Source organism: Ischnura elegans, chromosome 10, assembly GCF_921293095.1.
Source record: "Ischnura elegans chromosome 10, ioIscEleg1.1, whole genome shotgun sequence".
NCBI lineage: Eukaryota > Metazoa > Arthropoda > Insecta > Odonata > Coenagrionidae > Ischnura > Ischnura elegans.
Window position 1 is genome coordinate 25,473,309 of NC_060255.1, and position 11,444 is coordinate 25,484,752.

Sequence of the window (11,444 nt, forward strand, 5' to 3'; positions counted from 1 at the left end):
TACTCACTGCCAGGGGGGTGATGTGGTGGAGCCCTTCATTACGAGCGCCGTCACCAAGGTCAGCACCTGGTTGAGGTCATTGCCCTGGGACCCTGAGGTCCCTGCCGCTGCCGCCAGGGTACGCGGAAGATAGCGCCAGCAAGGCGCCGCGAGAGAGAGACGCTTACGAGAGGGCAATGGAGATGGACTATCTCGCGTGAGAGACATCGAACAAGTGTATCGCTTACCATCGCAATAAACGTGGTCGAAAATACTTTAGTGTGTTGATTGATGCGAGGTTAATATCGCAACCCTAACCTTTCCCTTCAACGGTCATAACCTAGAAAGTAAAATTTCCATAGACTTCCACTCTAGGCTTACTTACCATCAGTACTTCACTCAACCAAAACAGCATTAGTTCTCAAATCTCGAATCAAAAAAAGAATGCAAAATTAAGAACTGGTAACCACTCCATACAAAGCGTACAACAATCTTCAGAATAAAGCATACCTTAAACACAGATACTTACTCACCATTCGCTATATAGCATTATCCTTACAGCAGCATGAGTTTATGGAAGAAGAATAAAATCGCAAAAATTCAAAATATGCTTTAAAAAAATTTATTTTCAGTGCATCTTTTAATTTGCATCCCAAAATGTTACAGAACAAAGAGACAGTATGCAAGGCCAGATTTAAATAGCAATTAATGGCAATGGAAGTTTCTCTGCCCTCTCCTCAGAATATAAATTTGAAAATTAGAGAATAAACAAAATTCATCTGAAGTAATTAACCCTTTCGAGACCGCGGAGTTTTCGTCTTAGCTTGACTGCTGTACCGAGCCCCAAGACACTCTTCTTTCTCGTGGTACGGAGCATTTTTGGAGGGCATTCGTTAAGAAGTGTTTCGCTGAACCTTTTTCGACCCCTCCACGGTGGGACTACGCATTATCTCGGACTCCGAGAGTAGTTGTGCTCCCTCCTTTCCGGGTTTACGAGCATACCTGCGGCATTGGTTCGCGGTCAACTTATGTATTGCTTATATGTATTTAGCAAATAGATAATTGTTACTTGCACGTAAATTACAGACATAGAATATAATTCCTCATTTTTATCTGAGCATTGTGAAATTTTAAACGAAGTTCTAAGGCAATTATCAAAGCATTTAACGCAGCAACAATTTCCATGTTGATGTTTATACATAACTCGAGATATAAGTTAATATTTGTCGTAGAATTTCGTTTCAAAATTGTAAACGCTGCTCAAAAGACAAACAATTCAATTCTTAGTTTATATTTCTTGGGAAATGAACAAATATTTATTTCGAAAATTGACTCTATAAACAATTGTATGACCGCTGTCCCTTACCGCTGAGAAGGGTTATAAAAGATGAAGGGTCCGGGTACATGCTCCCGGATTCGGAGGGTTAATCCTAAACCTCGAAGCGTTGGGTCCCGAGACAAAGGCGACCTAAACCCACGACCGTCCTGAAAGGGGGAGAGCTAGAAAACGTATATATACGGGTTTCGTTTTCTTGACCGGGAAAATCTCACACGTATATATACGCCCGTGGTCTCCCGGGTCAGGAAACGTCCACACGTATATATACGTGTACGGTAGGGAAAAGGTTAATGCATGATATGTCAGCAGAAGCAATGCAACGAAAAATAATCAAAAGCAAAGGCAACAAACATAGTACTCAATATAGAATGAGAATGCACCACAATTCCTAGTTACAGAACAAAATGACAGTACCCAAGGGCAGAATTGCATGGCATATAATAGCAGTGGAAGTTTTTATGCTCTTTCTTCGAAATACAAAACTGAAAATTAGAGAATAAACAGTGGTCGTTTAAAGTAATTATGCTAGACACATCAGATGAAGCAAGAGCAATTCAATGTAAAATAAAAGCATATATTCATTATAATGCAACAGTATACACAATCGCTGTCAAAAACGGATCTCCTTATCCTGGTGCAATTGCTGGTACCACTCTCCTATCTTTTTATTTATTTTACCAAAACCAACATGAACCAGCGTAGGCTTCTTATCAGCATCTGAGAAAATACCAAAGAACACACATAAAGCATCTACTGATACAAAAGACGCAATCAATGGGAGATCAATTGTAAAAGGAGGGAAGGAATAAATGACAAGATTAAAAACTATACCAAGAATAGCTTTGTAATAATAATAATATTTATCATGATGAATCATAAGTGTTATGTATTTGAGTTCTCTTTTATTTGTATTGCCGCCTTAGTGATGCGCTGTCCGCCATATTGGAAAATATTGTTATTGCTTTGTTTTTTTGTATGTATGGGATAGCTTGGGGAATAGGGCTCTCTCTCTGACTAGACTTGGGACAAAACGGACGTGCTCACTGAGAGCGGCCATCGGGTGATAATAAACGTCTGATTAAGATGTAGGCCTTTTCATTCCACCTTCCGGACCCAACAAATGGCGACGAGGATGGGATCCATCGGAAGCGGCGGAAATGCAAGATTGGTGGCTGGAATAAGTATTGCTTTTGAATTGTGAAATGAAAATGTGAATTTGAACTTGAACTTTAAATGTGCTCACCACGTGGTCGTAAAACTTTAGTGCCTCGGTATTCTTGCCTGTTTGGTGTTATTTAAGAGCCTGTTTGGCGTTACTTAATTGCCTGTTTGGCGTAACCGCTTCTTACATGTGTTTTTTTTTATTATTTGCCGATTAAAGTTTTGCCTGTTTGGTGGAATCTTGTGTGCACGTGTTTAACGGATTTTGGTTGCTGTTTTTTGCCTGATTGGCGTGTGTATTTGCTGCTTTTATCGCTTGAATTTTTGGCTTCAACTGATGTGTGATCGCTTTTTTCTTAAATTTTGGTCATAGTTATGGATTTGTAGTTTTTGTGTTTGCACGTTAAGGGGTTTTCGTTGTTGAACTGATACTGTGGACAAGAGGACTTAAAGTGATCATATTATGGGATGAAAATACCTCTATTTTGTTAGTTACCGATTTCCTGTGATTTGTGTTTTTTTTTGTGAACTCTGAACCGACATAATTCAAAATGGCTACGGGCGAACTTGGCGGCGTGGGTACGGCATGTGCTCCGTTAATAAACGTCGGTATGGTCCCTAATTTTAGTGGGAATGCAGAAGAATTTGAGGACTTTAAAGAACAATTACTATTTTATTTTGAGGCACATAATGTGGTTTTACCTACCCAACAAAGGGCTGTGCTTTTATCGTGTACTGGCCCTCACACCTACGCGATTGCAAAAAAATTGTGCGCTCCTGACCGGCCGGGGACTAAAACTTTTGATGAACTGATGGCCATAATGTCTAGCCATTTTATTCCTACCGCGTGTGTGTGGGTTGAAAGGGATAAGTTTGATGCCCGCATGCAGGGGCCGGATGAGGCCTTCAAAGATTTTCTAGCGGACCTTAAACAGTTGGCCGAACACTGCAAGTTCGACAACCTCGATCAAGCCCTTTTGAGGCAAGTGCTCCGCGGAATGAGGAATTTGAGCTTAAAAGAACAATTATTTTCCCTTAAATTCGAAGAGCTTACTCTAAGGGTTGCAACTGATCGCGCTATTGCGGCAGAAAGGGCTAGAGTTCACGTTCGCCAGTTTCAAAGTGCTGGTTCGGTGGAAGTGATAAACATTCATTCAGTTTCGTCCCCGAGACAAGTGACTAGGGCAGCGGGAAGTGGTCCGGTTGGCCCACGTCATGGGCATCAAGTGAGGGGTCCAGCGCAGAGTGGCACGGGATGTCACCGTTGTGGGTTTCCATCCCCTCACAATTGCCCCATGAAGGATGCCACCTGCCATTATTGTCACCTTAAGGGGCACATCGCGAAGATGTGTTTCCGGAAACGCCGGGCGGCGATGCAGAGGTCTGATGGGGGAGCTCAGCAGCAGCAGCACCGTGGGCATCAGGAGGATGCAGACCGCTTTGAGCCAAGGCGGGATAATGTTCAAGAGGGGACCTATGGTGGACCTTCTGTGCGGCAGCAGCGGAACCAGGGGTTTCGTGGTGGTCACGGGCCGTCTTGGCGGATTCAAGGATCTTCGCAGCATCATCTGCCATCTTCACAGCATTATCTGCCATCTCCAGATGCGTCTCCTGAGCCAGTCCCCAGCCCATCCAGTGCAAATCAGATAAGATCTATGCTTTTTCATACCCCTGCTTCAGTGGCCCCTGCTCCTATTAAAATTTATGTCAATATAGAGAATGTGCCTGTTTTAATGGAAGTTGATAGTGGAGCGGGGCATACCATAATAGGTAAAACATTGTATGATGAGAAATTCTCCTTTTTGAAGATATCTCCATCAGAGATTAGATTGTCCACCTGGTCCAATCAAAAGTTAGACATTTTGGGACAGTGTATGGTGAATGTGTCGTACAATAACGAAAATGCTAGGCTGTTGCTCTTAGTTGCTCCTACCCCAGGTCCTTCACTTTTGGGACGCTCATGGTTTAAAAATTTAATGATAAGTGTGTCAGGGGTAAATCATTTGAGCAACTTTGATAGCCTTCCTCGAGAGATTGCTGACTTTCATCATGTGTTTTCTCCTGGCTTAGGGAAATATTCAGGACCACCTGCTCGTATTCATCTTAAGAACGATGCAAAGCCAGTATTCAAAAAAGCACGGCCAGTTCCCTTTGCCTTGCTTCCTCGAGTGGATAAGGAACTTGATAACTTGGTGAATGAAGGAATCTTGGTTCCTGTGAAAGTGTCTGAATGGGCAACTCCTGTGGTGAATGTGTTAAAAAGGGATGGAACAATTCGAATTTGTGGAGACTATTCTTGCACGGTGAACCCAAATTGCTTGAGAGATGTGTATCCCCTTCCGACTATAGATGAACTCTTGGCTAAATTAGCGGGTGGAAAGTTTTTTGCACGCTTTGATTTGTCTTTAGCTTTTTTGCAGCTGACAGTGGATCCAGAGACAGCTAAGCTCCTTACCCTGAACACTCACAAGGGGCTATTCGAGGTACATCGCCTTAGCCAGGGTCTGAGTGCCTCACCAGGCATTTTTCAACGGACAATGGAGACCTTGTTGGCAGGACTCAAAGGAGTGGTTGTCTATTTAGATGATATTTTGGTGCAAGCTTCATCTAAGGAAGAGTTGTGGCAGAGAGTGCGAGAGGCTTTATCCCGCATATCTACTGCAGGACTTCGTCTTCGACCAGAGAAGTGTCAATTCGGGGTAACGAGTATCCAGTTTGTAGGGTACTTGATCAATGGACATGGAATTTTCCCTACCAATGAGAAGGTAAAAGCCATATTACGTGCCCCTGTTCCTCATAATGTTGATACCTTAAGAGTATACTTGGGTTTTATTAACTATTATGACAGATTCTTTCCAAATAAGGGTTCCAGGTTTCATATTTTATATGATTTACTGAAACAAGACACTCCATGGAATTGGTCTTCAGCACATGATGAGTGCATAGAATATGTGAAACGTGTGGTCACTACTGCTTCTTTAGTACATTTTGACCCCAATCTTCCCTTAGTTCTTGCTTGTGATGCCTCTCCTCATGGAGTAGGTGCTGTGTTATCGCATGTTATGCCTGATGGCGATGAAAAACCTGTGGCTTTTGCTTCTCGGGTGTTGAAGCCAGTGGAGAAGAACTATTCACATGTGGACAAAGAATCCCTGGCAGTGATTTTTGGTGTGCAAAAGTTCTATATGTATTTGTGGGGGCGTAATTTTACTATAATAACTGACAGTAAACCTGTTGTGGGTATATTTAATAGTGAAAGGAAGCAGCTTCCAGAAGTGTTATCTCCTAGGGTATTGAGATGGTGTCTGTATCTGGCCAATTTTAATTATGTTATAAAACACCGGCCTGGGAGTAACCATTGTAATGCTGATTTTTTAAGCAGGCTACCTATTGACCAAGATGGAGATGACTCCTTCCCAGACCCAGCAGGTATTTTGTTGCTGGAGGAGGCCCCCCCCCTCTTCCGCATTGACGGCTTCATCAATTGCAGAAGTCACACAACGGGACCCTGTACTATCCATTGTTTTGGACTGTATCCTTAGAGGACGGCAATTTTCTTCTAATCCCGCTGTTCAAACCTTTTTGCGAGGGCATGGAGGCTCTTTATCTGTAATGAGTGGGTGTCTTCTTCGGGGGGATCGAGTGGTAATACCAGCAGCTTTGAGACCTTCAGTTCTCCAGTTGCTGCATAAAGCCCATCAAGGCATTGTCCGAACAAAAAGAGTGGCACGCAGTTATGCTTGGTGGCCAAATATTGACAAAGATATTGAAATCATGATTAAATCTTGTGAGAGTTGTGCATTGGCACAAAATAACCCTCCAAAGGCTAAAGTAATGTCATGGGATATTCCTAAAAAGCCGTGGTCGAGAGTCCATGTGGATTTTGCTGGCCCCTTTCATGGCCATACTTTATTTATTTTGATTGATGCTACTTCGAAGTGGGTTGAGGTTGCATTTACTAAAGGGTCTTTCTCTTCTAGTACTGTTATTTGTCAATTGAAAAGATGGTTTTCTACTTATGGGTTGCCTGATCTAGTAGTATCTGACAATGGCCCAGCATTTACGTCTGAACAATTTAAAATTTATCTGGAAGGGAATGGGATTAGCCATTATTTGACTCCTCCTTACCATCCAGCCTCTAATGGCCAAGTGGAAAGAACTGTCCAGACCATAAAAAGATTGTTGAGGAAGCTACCATCAAAGGAATGGGTAGAGGAGCTCCCAAATATTCTCCTCATGTTGAGGTCAACCCCTAATGATATGGGAAGGGCCCCGAGTGAAATCCTAATGGGTCGCAAATTAACAACCTTACTAGACCGTTTGCTCCCCAACACTGGAATTGATGGGGGGGAGGGAAGACCTGACTCAAGTCTCAAGTCTTACAAATATTCCCTTGGGGATTTAGTTTATTTTAGAGTTTACTATGGGGGTAAGAGGGTTTGGCAACGTGGGACAATAGGGAAGTGCACTAATTTTTTTTTATTGCTGAATTTGAAAGTTTAGCCTAAAAAAGAAACATTAGTATAGTCACTTTTATTTTCTGCATCTGGGGTATGCACTTTAAAATGTTTTGAAAGTCGGAAAATTTCATGTTGCGCTGAAACACAGTGCCTCCATCTTGATTGAGATGTGACGTCACAAGGCAGTAGTCACCAGTGGAGTATCGCTGTATTCCGTCGCCTTCTTTAGCGCGGCGAGAGTTTCCGGGAATCGGTGGAGTTTGCTTCCTAAAAATGTCGTCTAGTACCGAAAATATGAATTCAAAATAGAATTATAAATGATTTTTTGTTCCAAATTTCATCTCGACGTCGAAACAAAAGCCTGGAGAAGATATTCATTCCCGTGCCTTAAGCACAAGCTATACGGAATAAATGGTTCAAGGCTGCTCCTGACTCTTACCTATCGATGATATTCTGTTTTGAAGATCATTTGAAGGTATTGTAAGATCAAATTGATATTTATATTATAATAATTTACTTAATAGGTACCTCAGTCACATCAGAAAGAGTGTTGAGTCAAAATATAGCATCTTCCGCGTAGACCTACGTAATTTATAAACTGAAAGTAGTTTGGTTAAAAAATTATGGCGCGACTGTTTTTTTACACGACCGGGCAAAATGCGTACTTTGCCCATGATAAGTGCATATATGATAACAAACGATTTTTGTTAAAGTTAATCTTTATTTGTTGAAATTAGTACATTTATAGGTGATACAGATATAAAGGTACACGGCAGGTCGCGCGGCGAAATTTGTACTCCACTGGTGACGGGTTCATCTTGCTGATCTAAAAAATAAGCTACAATACCTCGAACTTTGAAAACTCGCAATATAGGCAGTCAAAGTACATTGTAAGAATACACGAGACCATTATAGCCCAGAATGTACATACAATGTCGAAATCCTTGGTTTTCAAAGATTGGCGTATTTTATACGCCAGCGCGCCCGGTCCAGGGTTATCAACTTTTATTTCATCCTATTTGTTAGTTGAAATTATATTTCAGAATGGTTCTTTTAGCACTGCTACTGAGGTAAACTGGTAGGTACTGAGTACAAGGTACTGAGGTATGTACTGAGTAAGTAAACTCCCTTTGGAGTAATGTGAATTACAAGTGTTCGAGATATTTGGCATTTTATATTCGCTTTGTGTTCTTATTAATTATGCCTGTACGCATATTGTTGCTTGCCGCGAGCCTTTAATGGTATGTGCTCTTGCAAGAGTGGTTTTCATTTTTAATGTGGAAGTTGGTCAGTATAGGCAAAGAAAAAATTAACATTTTAGCGCACACCAACCCTTGTAGTCATCGTATCTCTGCGTTTGTAAAGACTGCTAAAATACCTAAACGCCATAATGATGATTAAAAAATTGTCTCATGCCAATGATTGCTAAAATTATAATTAATGATAAACTTGATGCCGTATGATCACAATGAAGACAAAAAAATAATGCCATGACGTAGACTTGAACCACGGTCCTTCGGGTAACATATTCCTTCTGACTTGTGCTCGCTACCACTACCCCAACCGACCTATTACGAAGCAGAGGATATTTTGAATTTATATATATAACTTGTAAAAAGTAACGCATGAAAATTAATTAATTACAGCCTAACTAACGCCCTAATTGAAAAAGATGCAGCAAGGTACGCGGTCTCCCCTTGTTAGCCTTAACGTCTCGCATTTCTATGGAGCGTTGAACCTGTCCTCCTTATCCAAAAATTCAGTAACCATAAATACATCAAAGTTTGGTATACCATTTATAAATCGTTGGAATTTTCCTTCTCCCAACCAAGATTACCTTTTCTTGAACCCATCCTGGACAGCGAACCATTGCAACAACCAGCCAGCTCGGAAATAAGGCTAACATCCCATGATTCTAGTAGCGAAGGGCGAACGTTCCGGCCGGCGTGAATACATACGCAACGAATAAGTCTTGCAGCAAACGTCTGAAATAGGTTTATTAGTTTGACTCGGTTCTTACAAAAAAAGTTTTGGCATGATAAACGGCATTGTGCCAAAATATACCCAACGAGAAATAAATGCCATCGTGCATTTATTAAAGATTCAATGTGCTATTCGTACTACTCTTTCCAAACTTGAAGTTGACACGTAAATGAATATTAATATATTACGCAATGATGAAGTCGTTTACTCAAAAGAGAAGCAGCCACATATATATTCTGAAGATATTTTATGACAGCAAAAAACGGATACCCTAAAATTCTGTAATTTTTTATGCAATACTAGTGGTAGAACTAAACGGTGTAGAAGCTGCCTTCTGCCACTGCCTTGTGACGTCACGGCCAAAATTCAACATGGACACCCGTTTTCGCGGCCTTTGAATTTTTCCATATTTCAGACGGTCATCTCGAATCAACTATTCACTATTAGGATTTAAACTGTGGTTTTACGACATTATGTTATTCTGAACTCTAATTTTAAAAATGTGTTTGATGCATTTGAAACACTAGTGCACTTCCCTATTGTAGGAATTGAGGGTACTAGAATTTTTAAAGTAAAAAATGAAGAGGGGAAAATTGAGAGGCGTCATGTAGACCAACTCCAAAGGAGAATATCTCCTAATGACAATTCTCAGTTCATTTCACAGGCATGGTCTCCAAGCAGAGATGTTGAGGAAAGAAGCTCGTGGGATTGGAGAGGTGAGCTACCTCCCTTAATATTAGATGAGGTTCCCGAGCCCACAGTAGTAAATGGTAGTCCTTCAACTGCTCCAAGCCCTGAGACAGAGACTGATGAGGACACAAGACCAGAAGCCCAGGTGGCAGTAGACAATTCTCCTGGACAAGATAACCGTCCGAGGCGGATGACCAAGCAGCCTCCCTATCTAAAGGATTATTTTGTTAATTGAAGATTTATGTTCATGATTAAAAGGGGGGAGGATGTTATGTATTTGAGTTCTCTTTTATTTGTATTGCCGCCTTAGTGATGCGCTGTCCGCCATATTGGAAAATATTGTTATTGCTTTGTTTTTTTGTATGTATGGGATAGCTTGGGGAATAGGGCTCTCTCTCTGACTAGACGTGGACAAAACGGACGTGCTCACTGAGAGCGGCCATCGGGTGATAATAAACGTCTGATTAAGATGTAGGCCTTTTCATTCCACCTTCCGGACCCAACAATAAGCACGCATGAGGATTCCCACATGCACACCACACGGTCACAACAATGTTACATACGCCAGAAAATTACACTCTCTTATTCATATAAAGGCTAAACTTGCCAAACACTCATGAAGGCAATCTACCCTGAAGCTAGAACTTGCAAAAACATTGTCAATATTTTCTAATTTGTTCTCAGAAGGTTCAGTGAACACACTCTTGAAGTAGGAATTCAATAAATTGGCTTTCACGAAACTGTTTGCTAATACTTATCCATCATCGTATTTTAGCGATCAAACGGAAGATATTTTACATTGCTCGTACTTCCCTAACACCAGACCAAAATGCTTTTGAGTTATCCCGTTACTCCTCTACCAGTGTTTTCATTTTAAAATTCGTCAATGCATTCCTGAAGGCGTACTTAAGTTTTAAACAACTTATATTTTTTAATTAGTAACACGAGATAAGGTAAATTTTTACAAAAGGTACAATCCGGATTTCGCCTTCAAACCTTCACTTTCCTGTAGTGTTTTTGCCTCCTGATTAACGTGGTGACATTCATTCCTGGCGGAAATCAATAGTTTTCGAGATATTTTAACTTTTATGGATAGCGATTTTCGGGTTCTGCGCATGCGCGGCCATATTGGAATGGCGGTAAATTAGTTTCACGGAACATGTTTGAAATTGTAAACAAGAGAAAAATATCCCTAGTGATGGTCCAATACATAACAAAGTGGGGGGTAGAAGTGTATAAATCACTTTTTGGGCACATGTACGGGCTGGTCAACTAGAAAAAAATATCCTTCGAGCTGGTCCAGTTGGTAAAGCGGGTAAATCACTTTCTGGGCACATGTACGGGCTGGTCAACTAGAAAAAAATATCCTTCGAGCTGGTCCAGTTGGTAAAGCGGGTAAATCACTTTCCGGGCACATGTACGACTTGGTCAACTAGAAAAAAATATCCTTCGAGCTGGTCCAGTTGGTAAAGCGGGTAAATCACTTTCCGGGCACATGTACGAGTTGGTCAACTAGAAAAAAATATCCTTCGAGCTGGTCCAGTTGGTAGGGTGGGAGGTAGAAGTGGGTAAAATGTGCTTACCTTCCAGTGCTTATGGTTGCCCAGATGTCCCAGGCTGGTCTTCCATGACGACATGGACCAAATTGAATGAAAGTTTAAATTGGGCGGCATGGTAATGTTTGCGCATGCGCAGAAGGTGAAGTGCGTAAAGTAAAGGGTGAGTAAGTGAAGATCGTAAATGGCGGCGCATGCGCAGAACCCGAAAATCGCTATCCATAAAAGTTAAAATATCTCGAAAACTATTGATTTCCGCCAGGAATGAATGTCACC

General features: G+C 41.4%; 1 protein-coding gene across 1 annotated transcript; it reads left to right on the forward strand.

The window, feature by feature from the left end:
• The first annotated feature begins 4,414 nt into the window (after positions 1–4,414).
• Positions 4,415–10,026, forward strand: LOC124167033 (uncharacterized protein K02A2.6-like). The gene is made up of 2 exons (XM_046544804.1): positions 4,415–5,244; positions 9,575–10,026. The coding sequence occupies exons 1-2, from the start codon at positions 4,456–4,458 to the stop codon at positions 9,845–9,847; spliced, it is 1,062 nt and encodes a 353-aa protein (XP_046400760.1). The 5' UTR covers positions 4,415–4,455; the 3' UTR covers positions 9,848–10,026.
• Positions 10,027–11,444: the final 1,418 nt, after the last annotated feature.

Bases quoted from the DNA above. Each gene is read 5' to 3' on its own strand.
- LOC124167033 (XM_046544804.1), top strand. From the start codon at position 4,456: ATGATAAGTGTGTCAGGGGTAAATCATTTGAGCAACTTTGATAGCCTT. The intron at 5,245-9,574 runs GTAAAAGCCATA...GACAATTCTCAG, and splicing joins TTTTCCCTACCAATGAGAAG to TTCATTTCACAGGCATGGTC.